General features: G+C 39.0%; 3 protein-coding genes across 4 annotated transcripts; all 3 read right to left on the bottom strand.

Annotated features, from left to right (window-relative positions):
* Positions 1 to 666: 666 nt before the first annotated feature.
* On the bottom strand, positions 667 to 7948 carry LOC9307067 (E3 ubiquitin-protein ligase UPL4). Its single transcript, XM_021023895.1, has 17 exons — positions 7716 to 7948; positions 6602 to 7270; positions 6398 to 6508; positions 6156 to 6272; positions 5906 to 6064; positions 5660 to 5821; positions 5337 to 5486; positions 5122 to 5243; positions 3929 to 5039; positions 2387 to 3586; positions 2067 to 2297; positions 1876 to 1980; positions 1703 to 1783; positions 1564 to 1632; positions 1337 to 1465; positions 1159 to 1242; positions 667 to 1042 (listed from the first exon to the last, which is right to left on the bottom strand). Exons 2-17 carry the CDS (start codon positions 7232 to 7234, stop codon positions 977 to 979), a joined length of 4530 nt encoding a protein of 1509 aa, XP_020879554.1. The 5' UTR covers positions 7235 to 7270; positions 7716 to 7948; the 3' UTR covers positions 667 to 976.
* A 2112-nt stretch (positions 7949 to 10060) lies between these two features.
* LOC9307065 (60S ribosomal protein L4-2) lies at positions 10061 to 12224 on the bottom strand. The gene is made up of 2 exons (XM_021023901.1): positions 10961 to 12224; positions 10061 to 10369 (listed from the first exon to the last, which is right to left on the bottom strand). Exons 1-2 carry the CDS (start codon positions 12068 to 12070, stop codon positions 10256 to 10258), a joined length of 1224 nt encoding a protein of 407 aa, XP_020879560.1. The 5' UTR covers positions 12071 to 12224; the 3' UTR covers positions 10061 to 10255.
* Positions 12225 to 12383: 159 nt separating this feature from the next.
* LOC9307064 (pentatricopeptide repeat-containing protein At5g02860) lies at positions 12384 to 15869 on the bottom strand. Of its 2 annotated transcripts, none has more exons than XM_002870948.2 (3): positions 13253 to 15869; positions 12871 to 12983; positions 12384 to 12681 (listed from the first exon to the last, which is right to left on the bottom strand). In XM_002870948.2, the coding sequence occupies exon 1, from the start codon at positions 15768 to 15770 to the stop codon at positions 13311 to 13313; it is 2460 nt and encodes an 819-aa protein (XP_002870994.1). In that variant the 5' UTR covers positions 15771 to 15869; the 3' UTR covers positions 12384 to 12681; positions 12871 to 12983; positions 13253 to 13310. The 2 variants fall into 2 exon arrangements, with proteins under 2 accessions (XP_002870994.1, XP_020879557.1); XM_021023898.1 differs by having other exon boundaries at positions 12871 to 12961.
* Positions 15870 to 15999: the final 130 nt, after the last annotated feature.

The following is a 15999-nucleotide window of genomic DNA, read 5'->3' as shown; positions in this document are numbered from 1 at the left end:
ATATATATATATATATATTTATGTGTTTAAAAGACAATGAAAATATTATGGTAAAGCTAATTATGATAATGGAATAATCTCCGATATAATGCAAAACAAATGCTAGTACTTACGGCCACACACACAGGCAAATTATACAATTTGTTTACTAGCTGGGGTAAGACTAGAAGAGGAGATTTGCTTGGTCGCGATCCTATCTGCGCGGATTTCCCAACAGCACCAATTATAGGAGTTCAAGCCATCACTTAAAATGCAGAACATCGACCTATACCCGAATTCGTGTATTTATTGGCTATTACAACTAAAATGACAGCTTAGGAGAAGAACATTGATTAAGAGAATGGATCTGATATTTCTCCTACTAATGCAATCCTTATTATTTGATTAGATTGGTTTAAATATCGACGGGACATGTTGGGAAAAAGATGTATGAAAGTAGGTAAAGGGCAAGACAATATCATTTATTATTATACCCAATTGACATTGCAACTTCTATATATATAAGATTCAACCATGCAATCTCATAATGAACGTGTTGGTAGAAGAAATATGAATGGCATAAATATCATGATGGTGGTCCAGAAGAGCCATGTGAAAACATCGATCACTTCCCTCTTACATACCTCAAATCCCAAACCCATTTCAGACACAATATCTCTCGCTCTCTATGTCAATTTCACACATTTCCGATTTTACAGTGTGATTTCCAAATTAATTTATACAATAATATTAAAACCAGTTTAGGAATTTCTTTATATACAACTTTTTCCATCACTTCAAAAGAGAGTTTCTTTTTTTCCTACGTCTACTTATTACTATTCTTTTGTACAAAATCCTAAAAAGAAGAAAACTTTAAAAAGCCATGTTAAGAAGAAGAAGGAAGAGCTTCCTCTTGTCTCTTCTAACAATCCACTCTTCTCTTCTCTTCTCTTCTCTTCTCCTACCGCTTCTGCTAATTTTTTACAAGAACCTAAACTTAAGAGAGATGGAAGGAACCTTGACCTTCAGTTATGGCATAGATTAGCTTCTCCTTCATCTTCTCCTGCAAACACAGAGACAAGAAAACAAGACAGTGAGATTGATCATGAGACAGGCTTTTTTCCAGACAAAAGCCCTGAGTAAGAGGGCGGTTAACAAAAGATTGAAGAGAGATATCACTTTGGATGAATAAGCAGGAAGCTTCAGATAATTGGCGCATGTCATCACACTAGGGAGGTCAGTATCTGAAGAATCGCTACCATGCTGTTGCACAACAAAAAGAAAAGGCCTATGAGAAAACAGAAGAGATCATTTCACTAAATGTGAGAAAAAACAGAGAAGTTCAGTCACACTGGACCTTGCGGACAATTGTTAGTTTGGGATTGAGAGACGCCAAACCGCCATGAGGTAGCCGAGGAGATCCTGTTACAAATTGCAGAAACGCTCGTTGTTGCTCCCTGTCAAACTCATGCAGAATCTCCAACAACTGGAATACAAAAAAATTCAACCTTTTAGTTTATCCCAGAAAAGAATAACATAATGCAGAAAGAAAAGTAGATGCTTTAAAAGTTTTTAAAACCCAACATTTTCAACCGGTGGGCTGCTAGAAGTATATCCATGATCAAACTTGATGTGATCCAAGACTTCATTCATCTGCAAAGAAATCACTTTTTTCAGCTGATGAAAAACGTACTCAATACGTAGCATCTGAAGGTTTACTTACATTAAAGAGATCGCGTTCTCCACACAACATAGTTTCTAGCTCCTCTTCATTGAATATCCGAAGATGTTCAATAGGGAAAACCTGGAAAAAAGCATGTATAACAGAAGGAATGATGTAATCTTACTTAAATCTATAGAGAAGAGTATAGCTAAAGAGAAAAGACGACTACATACCTGATTAAATCCAGACTGAAAGGCTTCCACTTGTTTTTGGATACCATTACATACTGTGGCATTGACAATAGCCTTGATATATTCCTCGAGGTTATCCAAATTTACCTAGAAAGAGAGGATAGCAGATATAAATCCACTTGTTCAAGGATCTTAAGAAATAGATTAATTCACAGAACTAAAACACTACATACCATATCATTATCAGAATAGGGAGCAAGATCATAGTCTGTGTAGCCAGGTAATGCAAATCCAAGAGAAAGGTCCTCAATCTTTGTTCCATGGAAACTTAAATCACACTTGGCTGGTCGGGAATCACCATGTGCTTCATTGAAAACCTTTTTCCTACGTGCCAGAGCTTGCAATTCCACCATTGTTTTACAAAGTTCAGGGTCAACGAAGTGGATGTCAAATGAACTCAGCTCCTAAAAGAAAACAGGCTCTGTAAGATTCTCCAACAAAGTTGGAAAGAGATGTTGAAATGTACATGAAATACTTGAAGAACCCAATTTACCTGTCCGAGAATTAGTTTATAGAAGGCTTTGGAAAAAGGAAGGTCTAAGACTCGACCATCTTGTAAAGCCTTTGCTACCACTGTCCCCAAGAGGACAAATTTCTGCAGCACATCTGAAGTAGTTGATGTACCTGACCAAGGTCGTGGAAAGAGTCCTGAAGAAGATGCCAAAACTCCCGAGTGTTCACCTGGCTTCCCAACAAAGGAACTACAATCATTCCTCCACATACCAAGATCAGGATTTTGAAATGCTCTACTGACAAGTGTATAGAACTCCAGTGTTGGCCCAAGACCAGTTCCGACTTCTTCACTGTATTCAACCTCAATGACCACCTTCTGGTTGCCATATAACTCCATCATTTTGGCAGCAGACTCTAGAATTTTTTCACGGCAAACTAAGAATTTTTTACGAGGTAAACTGCCAGTTACTGGGCGCCCATCGCCTTGAACATTTGAACTGCTAAGGTGCTGTGGATGATGATGGACCTTCTGTGAACCAAAGGCTGCAAGTCTGAAGTATTTAGATTTGACTTCAAAACTAAACAAAAACGGACATGAATCCATTAGATCATTAAACCATGGTGGCAGACCGCAGGTTGACACAGCAAAAGAATCACGAAGCTGCTGCTCTAACTTCTCTGTAAGCTTGCTGCTAACAAATTCAGAATGTGGCACAGGAAGAACTTGTACCCTCAGATCATCCAAATTCTCCAGCCTACCTTCACCGAAAGCATTAACCCTTTCAAGAGAAATCAGGTGAAAGAGAAATCTGTTCATGCTCTCCAGACTCTTAAGCAGAAACAATATGTCATATGCAGAAGGACTTGACCCCTTGAGGCGCAAAGCAAGTTGATGAGCAAACAAATAGGATAAGAACGGACGATACTCCTCATCTTCCATAGATCCGGGTGGAAACAGATTTTTATGAAAATCCCCAAGTTGTGCAGCCCTTTCATATGTGATGTTGTGGGGTCCACTCAGCTTCAAACCGTTGGTAGTTTCACTTTCTGATTTTAGTTTGTGCAAGAGCATTGCCTGATATACTGTCAAAGAACGGTCTAGTTCAAGCCCTTCAAGACGAAACAAAAGACTAGGTAGCGCATCCTCTTTTTCAGAAGAGGTTCCAGAGGAGGAAGCATTCTGTTGTCCTGAACCACTACATAGTCCTGGAAGCTGCGTCCGATCTTCCACTTGAGATCCCTTGACACAAAAAAAATTCCAGAGAGTCAGAGACACAAGATTAATTTACTAAAATACCCCCTGGGCTCAAAGAGAAGGAAAGACACCTAGGAAGAAAACTTCGTGTCAAGTAAACAACCAAAACACTACCTAATGCTCATCTTGAAAACAAAACCATTACTATTATTCCATCTTGAACACTTTCACTATTTGAAGAGAATTCAGTTCTAGTACATAATTGCTTCCCCTGAACTCATGTAGGAGAAGTTTGAATCACTCCTAATCGGAGAAAATCCTGACAATAAAAAGAAAGGTTGCACACACTACTTCCATAAGACTAGATTAAGTCATTTTAGAAAATACCTGCAACTGGGACGCATCAGAAGACTCACTGTCAATCTCCATAGGACTCGAGCTTTCACCTTGACAAGATATCGAAGTTGACTGCAATTGAGAAGATTGGCATTCTATAGCTTGATCTTTTGCTTCCACAGAATCCATAGGTTCTATATTAACTTTAGGCCACAAGTATTGATCGACAGCATCCAAATAGCAAAGTGGGTCAACAGTGACAAAGTCTTGGGAGTAATCACGCAAAGATGTCTCCCCCTCTGCTTTCAGAAAACGAACTTTTAGGCATGGATAACTAGTGCAACGCCCATTTGGAATAGCCGCAAATGAGTTCTTTTGCTTCAAAAATTGACTTAGGACAATTGGGAAGTTTTCCAAAGAAGACAAGGAATTTTGGAGCTTCTGTATTAACAATGATGAAGTTGCCTCGCCATCAGACCAAAGTAATCTTGTGAACACCTCAAATCTCTTACCAACAAATGGTAAACTATCACATTCGGGATCCCCTTTGCTAAGTTTCCTTTGATAGAGTCCATTAGAAAGATAGTTTGCCAGTGACTTTACAACTCCACTCTCTGTAAATTCAAAAGTCGACACAGATTCCCTTCCATTCAGCCTTTCCATGATTTGGTTCCATATTGAGAAGAATTTCTCATCATGCAGGACATGTGCATCAATGGGTACAGTCATCAAATCGCTCAGTGCTACTGACAAGTTCTTGAGGTTTTGGAGGACATCTGTCAAGCCTTTCTCAGAGTTGAATACCTCAGGTCCAAAGAAACTCTCCTTGATACGTGTTGCAAAAATGAAGACAGAATCATTTTCAATCTTACAAGTTTGTGAAGCAGAGGATAGCGATCTTTCAAAAGATTGGCACAGGCATTTCACAATCTCTTTTGTAACAGGCTTTTGTGAAAGGTCAGCTGATCCCTGAATGATACCAGATACTGGATTTTGTTGCCCTCTATCAGAATTTGAGAGTGCTTCAATTGCGAAAAAAACACCTTCCTTTATAAAGGAATTCAAAAATGCATCTCTGTATTTCTCAAGAAGCACTTCCGCAACCTGTAGTGCTACTACAACCACATGATGATCCTTTCTTGACAAAATACCAGCCAAAACACTGCAGCATTATGAAATGCACTATTATTAGCTAGAAAACAACAAGGTTAAAAGCTCTGCCGAAAATATTACAAAGAAATTACCTTGACATGTTGGCGTTCTTCAGTAACTCGACAAGATCACCTGACTTAGTCAAGCAAATCAGCTTGTGAATTGCTGATAGGCAACCATAAGAAACATATACGTTAGCTCCAGAGTTTAGCACCTACAAAACATTCAAAAGTTATATCATACTCTTAGAGAGAAATAACCAGAAAATTCATATGTGCAGAGAATAAAATTGTAAGCCAGAAATAACCTGAATCATAACAGGAAGCATGTCTGTTCCAAATTGTTTCAAAAGATCAGGCTGATTGACAAGAAAACTTTCCTTTTCCAATGCCAGCTGATTATCCTCTACGGGTGAAGCTGGAAGAAGCTCAATTACTAACTTCAAGACTTCATGCACCTGAATTGTAAATTTGATTTCAGACAACATTAAAACCTTTCTTCAGAAAGTCAGACTTGCTAACAAATATTCTCCTACCACCTAATGCTATTTGGATACATAACTATTTTGAAAAAAAAAAACTCTGTTGGAGTACCAAACAATACAAGAGTGATCGATAATAAAAATCAAACCTGATTAGAACATGCATTGATAGGATGTGTAGACGACATTGAATGAGAAATGTCATACATGGACATGATTTCTTTTAATCTATAGCCAATGTTAAGCTCATATAACGTTCTGAAAGCTAAAGTCGAACCAGAAGAAAGTTTTCTTAGCAGTCCAATCACACCCTGCCAACCAAAGCCAACATGCATGGTGTTATCTTTATGTAATGAAAATAGAGGTCAAACAAATGGAGAAGAAATCTCATGTACATTGTAGACAGGTTGAGATAGGGTAGTGCGGCTATTCAAGTTTAAGAGATGTGTTGATTGATTAATTAGTCCATGCCTACACAGTTGATCCAACATTGCCGGTGACTCGCTAACTTGATCTGCTATTTTTGTCAGGCAAATAGCCACATTCTCAACCAGCTGCAAATGGAAACACATGCTATCAATACTTTGCCGAAAAATATTTGGTTCAGTGAGAAAGAGCAGCAAAAGAGCAGAGCATCATTCTTACCTGTCGATCTTCATACTGAAGAAGATTGCATAAAATTGGAACAGCATCCATGAAAGGCGAGGCAGGCTCAGAAGGAAGCTTCCTACATATATTGACCACAGTAGAAATTGCGACTCTCTGAAGCAAATGCGATGTTAAAACCATAAGCCTCTTTACCCATTCGAGCTAAACCAAGTCACAATAACAGAAAACAGAGAAATCTGACATAGCAAGGTTATTTTTTGGGATGACGGATGAGTAACCTGAATGCTTGTTGAGAAGAAATCAATAAACGAAAGCACTGCCATAATTGCTCCAGCATTCAAGCAGGCTACCGGCTCATCTCGGGATATTTTTTCAAGTGCTTGCAAACACTAGAAAAGCCAATAGTTAGTATGAGATTCCCATCAAAACTAGCTTTCTTTAGGTGTAAACAATAAGGTCATTCAGTGGAAAGTATAGCGTACCTGCTCAGCAACGTCCAAGTACTCAATAGTCAAAAGTCTTTGGCAGAGAGCAGGGATAGTATCATGTCTTACAAGGGATGCTACTGACCGCGGATAAACATCACACAAGTAAGTAATTGCTCTAATTGCAAGGAGCATAATATCTGCATTGTTCTCATGCTTAGATAACTTTACAAGCACCGGTGATAGCATGTCGGCCATAACGCTGGACAGCGATTCTTCAGTACAAAATGACAACACTTCACATAACTCTGTAAGCTCGGATAACTGCCCTGAAGGATCGGTTTCTCCAGTCAAACTCGCCAAGAGAGACTTCAATTTCCCTTGATCACCAGATGATCTCTGCCTCTGGTAATCCTGAAGCACCCTCTGTCTGGGATCTTCCTCATCAGAATCGCAAGATCCATAGTCCGAATCCTTATCCTGTTCTTCATCTGATCGACTCGAAGGCGAAGCAGATGAAGAAGTATCCATATCAGCGTCAACGTTTTCATGCCCTGAACTCGTCCCATTAGCTTGAGCTTGAACAGATGATCCAGATGTGCTTGGTCTAAAATCCTGTGAGTTACAAGCTCTCTTATCAGCAGGTAACTCTTCCACAACCTCCATTCGTTTCTGGCCTCTGTTCTCCATAACTTAAGTCTTCCAATTAAATTATCTGATCTCAACCTGTAATCAAAAAAATGATCAAAGTTCAAGTCTTTATATATCAACATGTCTTCACACTTATACACAAACCATAAAAAAAAAAAAAAAAAGATAAGAGAAGGTACAACTACGAGTCAATCACTACCCACAAAATCAGTGGAAATAAACAGAGACAAAAATTAGGGTTTTTTTTTCCTGCAATTCTTATAAACACCATTATTACTCATCAGAATCTACACAGACAAAGACGATCAATATCACAAAGAAAATCAAACCAAACACACACACACACAGACTTCACTATCGAGAACGAACAAAAAAAACACAGGAAACAAATTCTATAACAATCGATAACAGATTTGAAATAGCAATAACGATCAACTTAGAACAACACAAATAGAAGAAACAACGATCATGATCAAAATAAAATCAAGGGAAGAAAAAAAAAACACACTGGTAATCACACCTTAAAGTTTCACCAGATTGACCCAATCGTTAGATTGGTAACGAAAACCTAAAAATTCTCAGAGAGATTGAAGAAAAGAAGATGAGAATCTAGGGTTTTATCTTTGGAAAATTTAATCTCCACAAAGAAGAAATCACACATAAGAGATATATATATATATATGTATATACTTTTTCCCCTTAGCTTATTTGCTAAGACGCTGGTTTGTTAATTAATTAGACAGACTTCTAAATGTTTATAGAATTTATCCTCTGCGGGTGAGAGCACACGGCAAGTACTGTGTAACATTGAATATTCGAAAGATTGATTAGATCGGACGGTTTAAAATTGGGGGATGAAGATCCAAGGGACGTGAATATTTGTATGTTGTTTATTTTCCGATTTTAGGATCAGAGTATTTAGCACCGCCTCATGTGGGGTTAATTGTGACACGTGTCGTCATTAATAGTTTTAAACCATACAATTAATCCAAAAGCTAGCTTTCATTTTCTTCCTTAGCTTACAATTAATTCATTTTTATGGTAATCCATTGATTATTAATAGCTTAATTAGTCCCTTTTTTGGTTTTTTGTTTAGTCATTGGAAATTAAATTTTATCACATTAAAGTAACAAAGTTAATGCTTTATTAGTCGTTTACTTTAGGGTTTCGTATAGGAAATTTTAATAAATACACGTCAGGTCAATTAAATAATTTTCTTTCGCCCACTAACAAGGGAAATCAAGAGTATATCTTCTTAAGAGAAAATCAAGGCAATATCTCCAAAAACAATATAATGAAGTTGAACCCGATTTTTTCGTGATAACTTAAAAGGACGATCACATAAGAGTATCTGGTCACAAAATTATGAATGAGTACTAGATTTTCAATTGATTAAAATATTATTGATAATTCCCATATTTACACAGAAAATCTTACATAATATTCTAATTTCTAACTAATTTCCTTGCAATGTTATAAGGAAAGAGACGAAAGTTGTTATCTGGGCATATTATACGGAAAGGTGTTTTTTGGAGTTAAGATATTCATATTTCAATTAATTTACAGAAAATCTCTACTTTATTGACAAAAAAGATCTTGCTTTACTTTGTTTTTTTTCCAGGATTATAAGAAAACTTGAGGTACAAGAAAGACAACATAGAACAATAATATCTATCGGACTGGGAGCGGAGAGCCACAAAGCTTCATCAGGTCGACACAACTTTCTTTTGGACGGACAGACTTTAGAGACTCAAAGTTTTCATTTATATGCTGTTTATTGTCTTATTGATAATCCCATAACCTCCTTGTAATTTACAAGGAAAGTAACGAATCTTGTTAACTGACAAAAAAAAAAAAAAAAATTAAAGTAACCAAACAAGTGCAAATTTAATAGAGAACCATACAAGGCCAAGTAAACTAACGATTGGACCAGTGGTAGTCTAGTGAAAACCAAGTAACAATTCAACAGAGGAAAACTAAATTACTAAAAAGCTGGAATAGCCACAAAGTTAGATAATCAATCACCACTCCATGTTTGATGGCTTGGAATTTTGATCGATCATGCAATCTCCTTTTGGCTTGGAGCTACCACATCAAGCAAATATGAACCAGGTGTGTCGAGCATGGTCTGTATAGCCCCTTGTAGCTCTTCTCTCCTGGACACACGCGTCGATGGGATCCTACAAGCTTCTGCAATCTTGAGCATGTTTGGGAATTTCAGCTTCTCCTAGGAAAAACTTTTTCTTTACAAAATATCTTCCCACTGAAAGACACCAAAGTGGTGGTTGTTTAGTAAAAGTATCTTGATATGAAGATTCTCTGTATGGAGAGTAGGTAGCTCATGAAGACTATTTAGGAAGCTCCCGTCTCCGTCAGTGTACGCAACAATCGCATTCGGGTTTGCAGCAGACCCTCCAATAGCTGTGGAGAGTCCAAAACCCAATGATGGGTAGCTTCTTGATACTAGCCAATGCATGGGTTTCCTACTTTTGTAAACCTGTGCCTCCCACAAAATCTTACTTTGATGTTATATATAGTTCCCAACTATATAAGAAAACTTGAGGCACATGTCTATTTTAACTTTCCATAGGAAGAAAACCTACAACACTTGCTTGGTTCTTACTAATGTAGTAGGTAAATAGACGTCCAACTTGAGTCTAACCAATCAAAGGTTGGTTTAATCGTTTAGTGGGCTGGCTGATGAAACTTCGTCTCCCATAGATATGATAGTTGTGCTGTCTTACTTGAGCCTGAAGTTTCAGTTCTTGTCAACTCATGACAATTGTTTGATAAGAGATGATTATCATCAAAGACACTTCTTCATCAAATCTTGAATCTTCCAATGGATGAATTTGAATAGAGCAAAGTCATTAAGGGGGAAATAGATTGAAAAGAGTTTGAAAAACATGTTCATAGTTCTTAAAAATCCTCTTACCAACGCAACAACATAACACCTCACGAAAGTAAATACCAGATAAATCCATAACAAACGAAGATCATAAAACTGATAACCAAAATCTTTGCCTAAATATGAGAGAATTTGAGATGATGAAATCATCATTACTGACTAGCGCCAAGCCACTTGGTGAAGTTATCGAACTCGGTGTAGTCACTGTCTGAAATCATAGTCTGGTACCATGCCTTGCCTGCTGCTTTGATCGCTTGGGCCTCATCCTATAGTAAGGAAGGAAAAAAATAAGTTTTAAGAAATGAGACAACTTTGTGTGATTCTAAATCACGCAACGTAAAAACTACTCAAAATCTCAATAAAGCTGGCAGTTCGAGAAAACAAGTCAACTGAATCATGTCAAGACTACGAACAAATGAAAACAAGCGAAATCAATTAGGACAGCAGAAGTAAATGAAAATGACACAAACGAACATGGGTCTCTCCAAAATCAATCGTAATCAATCAAAGAACCATTCCCAAATAACATCAAAGAACAACTGACTTGCAATGCATATGACTTCATCAAGGTCAAAACAGTAAGACTACTTGGCAAAAAAAATGAAACCCTCCATTGGAATAACTAAGAAAGTCCAAGAAACATTCCAAATTCAAACTCCCTTTGTATCATGCATAGTACAGTAATGAACAAACACAATCTAAATCAAAAGCTTTGAAATTTGTATATGTTATATCAACCAAATCAAAAGCTTAGAAATTTGTATATGTTATATCAACCAGATGCAATGGACACTCAAGTTATAAAGGAAATCAGAAATAAATGGTAGGCAAAGAGAAAAGAGAGCATTAGAGTTTACCTTAGTGACGACTTTCCTCTTCTTCTCGAGCTTCTCCTTCTTAGCCTTAACCCTTTGAGCTTCAGCCAACAGAGACATCCTCTTAGCAGTCTTAGCATAAGGATTCAACTTGAGCATCACATTAAAGTTCTTCAATGGATTCTTCTTCAGAACAGCTCTCTTCGCATCCTTCTTAATCGGGTTCACCACACTCTGTACCTCATCGGAGTTAATAATCCTAGCAAGATCAGCATTCAACATCTTCGAACGAGGTAAGACGTAACCCTTCTTCTTCTCTGATGGTTTCTCAAACGAGCCATAGATAGATTCAAGCTTATCAAAAGCTGACTTAGTCCAAATCACAAACCTACCAAGGTGACCACCAGGAGCTAATTTCAACAAGTTAAGTCTCTCAACATGACAAAGCTCAACACCAGGAAGATTCCTAAAAGCTTTCACAATCTTGGCTCCTTCAGTTCCATACACAACAAGAGGACCTTTCCTAGAAATGTAACGACGGTTCCTCATTTTACCTTTACCAGGACGAATTCCAATACTGTTCTTAGCTTTCTCTGCATCGTCGTAAGCACCGATCTGCTTCAATACCTTGATCGCAGCTGATGTCTTCTCCACAGCTTCAGCTGAATCACTAACAACAAGAGGCATTTCAGGAACGTTCTCGATCTTGTGACCACGAGCCATCACAAGAGCTGGAACAGCAGTAGCGGCGATTGCAGAAACAATCGCGTGCCTCTTCATGTTGACATTGACACGACGGTGCCAGCGTCTCCAGATCTTAGTCGGAGCAAACATACGACCACCACGACACATGTTACCGAACGCTGCTTGACCGGCGCGGTGAGTTCCACCACCGGGAACACGAGGGATACGAGACACGGCTCTTCCGGTTCCCCATGACTCGGCAGAGGTTTGGTGACCGGCCTTTTTGGAGACTGCGTAAGGCTGACGGCTATTGTTGGAGATTTGAGCGTGGACGAAGTTGACGATGTCTGGTCGAACGGGAGCAGTCATGACGTCAGGTAAAGTGACGGTGGTGGATTGATCGGTGCTCATGTCACCGTCAAGACATTGGACGGTGACGAGGGGTCGTGCGGCGGCTGAGGCAACCATTTTCGATTTTTTGGCTGGAAACGAAGGGTTTGTGAGTGAGGCTGTGTGCTTTTAAAGCACATTATAAATTAGGGTTTTTTTGCAAGGGTATTACCGTAAATTGTTGGAGTGGAAGTATATACAGGCTGAAAGGCCCAATTAGGTCCAGTAGAATTTCAAGTTACTACTTATCGGTTTAGCTCTGATTTGCTTCTATTGGATTTATCTGTTTTGGTTTGCTTTGATTTGATAGGATCCACCAATACGGTTCGGTTTCCCGACTATTGTTAACCGGGTTTTGGGATATTGGTTATTGACAACAAGAACAACAAAAAGGCTCAAGACAAAACATGGACGTTGACATTATGTATCTCACTGTTAGCTGCCTTGGTTTGCTAGCTGTGTTACATTGCTTTTGGTTAAATAGATAACCAAATCAGAGAAACTACAAAACACATGAACAAAAGAAAATACCATTTGTAACCATTTTCTACACGCACATTGACTCATATATATACTATTCCCCGGAAAAACTGGTTCTGACCGATACTGCCATATGTCCCTCTTGTTTGTGACGCCTCAGTTATGCTCTTCTCAGACAACAATGGTGAGAAGCATCTGACAAAATACGCCTAATGCAGAGATTAAATAGCCATTAGGTAAGATCCATAATAACTCTTTAAAGAACATGATCAGGCTTATAGCAGCTACGCTGAGATTCTAATAGTGTCAATACAAAAGCTTAAGTTAAAGATCATGCGAAATGGTAACTAAAGTGAGAACTGAGGAACATTTAGCTCTTATGCAGAGACAATTCTTACTATGGGTCACCAAGAAGATATATCACTTGTTGAGTTCTTCACCACGGATCCTGCACTAACAGCTACAAGCTTAAGTGTTCAGAACCTTCCTCTGCAGCAACAAAGTGTTCAGACTATTTTGAGGTTAGATTGAAATCAATCCAGAAGTCACCAGTTGATGTGTCTACATATATCACTAAGGTCAACGATATTCCTTCAGTCATTGGAATGGCTACGGATGTAACACTCTAACAGCGAAATATTCTTATTTCTAACAGTGTATCCCAATTTACACTTGAAGGCACATAGTGAGACTTTTTCTCTCTAAATCTAAACACGAAAAGATAGAAAGGTGCCTCACAAGCTCAACGAGCATGGAAGTTATGATAAAATTAACACTTACAGCAGATTTGAAGTCAGGGTTTGACAAGTTCACTGTGAGGTTTCTGATCAACAATTATCTATGGCCACTTCTTCACTATCCGTTCCAGCAACCTGAGATCCTCGCCTTTGGGAGCATGTGGATCAAGATTCCTCAGATCTTCGACAAACAGTTTTGCCTCATCTTTCCTGTTTAGCTTGCAGTAACCATCTACAATGGAGTTGTAGGTGTTCTGGTTTGGTCTACAACCATGCTTGATCATGTACCTAACGACGCCGATGGCCTCCTCAAACATTGAGTCAGCCGCATAAGAACCAATAAACGTATTGTAGGTGATAACATCAGGGACAATCCCTGAATCCCTCATCTCTGAGAATATTCTAGATGCATCCCTCATCCGAGTATTTCTACAATAGGCGTAAATGACTGTGTTGTATGATATGATATCTGGCTTGATCCCCTTAGCCAGTATTTCCCTCAAGATCTCCTCTGATTTCCCGAAATCCGCAGACCGACTATGCATATACATGAGGCTATTGTAGGTTGCCATGCTTGGTGTGAAACCCCTTTCTTTCATGTAGTCCAAGACTTCATTCGCCTTTCCCACCATCTGCCTTCTTCCATATATGGAGACCATGGAATTTAATGTGGTAATGTCTGGTGAAAACCCTCTTTCTTTCAGCTCAGAGAATGCACGTTCAGCCTCTGGCAAAAGATCACACTTACTACAAACCAAGACAAGGGTCTTCAAAAGCACAGCTCGAGGCTCGATAACTCCAGAATAGACCTCTTCTGCTAAAGAATGCATCAGACCTATCTCCTTGCCATTTGCATATGCATGAAGTAGAGAGCAGTAGGTTAACTCATTCGGTTTGCACCGGCCATCCTCCATCTCTGCAAGAACCTTCTCAGATTGTTCCCACATTCCTCCACGGGCCAAAGCTGCCAATACAGTGTTATAGGTGGAAAGGTCAGGAGTGACCCCAGCATCAAGCATTCGCCTGTAAACAGTCATAGCTTGTTCAAACGAACCACAGCGGCTATACGCACTGATTAGGGTGTTGAAAGTTTCCCTTTCGGGTACGAAACCAGCTCTCTTCATTTCCTTGAATACACCTGATACTTCTGAATCCATCCCATTTTGGCCAAAGACTGCTAATAGTGTATTCCAAGTGACAATGTCGGGGGAGAGACCGCACACGTTGATCTCATCAAATATCTTCATCATATCAACAAACTTTCCCCTGTTACCATACATCTTTATAAAGGCATTAAAAGTACAAATATTTGGTTTGCACCCTGCATTTCTCATCTCTTCAAAAATATTCATAGCAGATTCGACCTTCCCAGCCCTCTCAAACCCCGACAAAAGTGTTGTGTAAGTGAAAACATCAGGTTTCGTTCCCTTTTCCGCCATCTGATTCTTAAGCTCCATTGCCTCATCCAGCATGCCATCCCTTGCATATGCAGAGATCAGGGAGTTGTAAGTCACAATGCTCGGAGAAAATCCATTGAGCTCCATTTCATTCAAAACCTTCATAGCTTCCTTAGGCCGATGAGACTTTCCATAAACATCTAATAGCGCATTGTAAGTAACCTTATCATGACTAAACCCTGCAGCCTTCATTTCTTCGAAAACCTGAGCAGCTTCCTGATGCAAAGAGCCTCGTTTACAACAAGTTATAAGCGTGTTATAGGTATACGCATCTGGAGCAATCCCATCACTCTTCATCTTCTCCACGAGAGACGTAATCTTATTCCAAGGAGTGCCCATTTTCCCAAATACATTCAAAATAACATTATAAGTGATCAAAGTCGGTTTACAACCTTCTTCCTCCATCTTCTTGAACACATTTACAGCTTCCCTGTACCTTCCGCTATTAGCAAACGCTGATATCAACGAAGTATAAGAGTAGACATCAAGCGAAAACCCGTCTTCCTGCAAACCATTGAACAAATTTGCAGCGGAAGATACTCTGCCTTCTTTACCTAGCATACTGATAACTATAGCAATAACAGAGTTATCCAACATGGATTGATAATCCTTTTGCTTCATAAACCAATCAAAAGCACAAAGAGCCAAATCGAATTTCTTATGGAATCCTAATCCTTTAAGAAAAGCTAGTAACTCCGACGAGGTAGACTCTGGTTTATCCTTAAACGGCTCGAATAGCTCAGAGAGTAGAGCATCTAATTGACCGGAATCAAAATTTGGTTCGATGAGGGAACGTAGAACTTGCTGACCTTGTGGAGAAAGACCATGATAAGACCAAGGTTTCCCGAGGTTAGGGTCGCGTGACTTACCAATTCGTGTCCGGTTACGGTTTCTAGATGTTTGAGAGGTGATGGGTTGTCTGGAATTAGGGTTCTGGTGAAGGAAAACATCGTGGAGGAGAGGTTCTACAGGCGGAGGAGGTGGTGACGAAAGTGACGTCGTAAGAAAGGGGGTTCGAGAGAGATGGTGGTTTTGGTCGTGAGAATAAGGTTTAGAGGAAGGAGTACAGGGAAGGAGAAGAGGAAGAGCTAGCTTGTCCGCCATTAGAGGTAGTAGTAGTAGAAACTAGAAGAAAACCAGGAGGAAGCGAGAGTGAAGAAGAGAAGAAATGAATGGATATTTTTGTCAGATTTTTTTAATTATATTTTTTATTCCAAGAACACAATTTTAGTTTTATTTACAGGAGTGGGCAATTTAACCACGTGGCTAGTCCGGATTCAACAGGTTATATCTAAATGGGCTAATACTTCAACGGGCCGGATCTTGGCAGAAA

Source organism: Arabidopsis lyrata, assembly GCF_000004255.2.
Source record: "Arabidopsis lyrata subsp. lyrata unplaced genomic scaffold ARALYscaffold_6, whole genome shotgun sequence".
Taxonomy (NCBI): domain Eukaryota; kingdom Viridiplantae; phylum Streptophyta; class Magnoliopsida; order Brassicales; family Brassicaceae; genus Arabidopsis; species Arabidopsis lyrata.
Note: the sequence above shows the minus strand (reverse complement) of the source record. Positions and strands in the feature narration are given on the sequence as shown.

What these genes read in the sequence shown, in the direction of transcription:
- LOC9307067 (XM_021023895.1), bottom strand. Translation starts at nt 7,234, where the DNA reads ATGGAGAACAGAGGCCAGAAACGAATGGAGGTTGTGGAAGAGTTACCT. An exon ending in TATCTCAACCTGTCTACAAT is followed by an intron (nt 5,822 to 5,905) that starts GTACATGAGATT and finishes TTTGGTTGGCAG; the next exon opens with GGTGTGATTGGACTGCTAAG. An exon ending in CTGATGCGTCCCAGTTGCAG is followed by an intron (nt 3,587 to 3,928) that starts GTATTTTCTAAA and finishes TTTTGTGTCAAG; the next exon opens with GGATCTCAAGTGGAAGATCG.
- LOC9307065 (XM_021023901.1), bottom strand. Translation starts at nt 12,070, where the DNA reads ATGGTTGCCTCAGCCGCCGCACGACCCCTCGTCACCGTCCAATGTCTT. An exon ending in AGAGGAAAGTCGTCACTAAG is followed by an intron (nt 10,370 to 10,960) that starts GTAAACTCTAAT and finishes TCCTTACTATAG; the next exon opens with GATGAGGCCCAAGCGATCAA.
- LOC9307064 (XM_002870948.2), bottom strand. Translation starts at nt 15,770, where the DNA reads ATGGCGGACAAGCTAGCTCTTCCTCTTCTCCTTCCCTGTACTCCTTCC.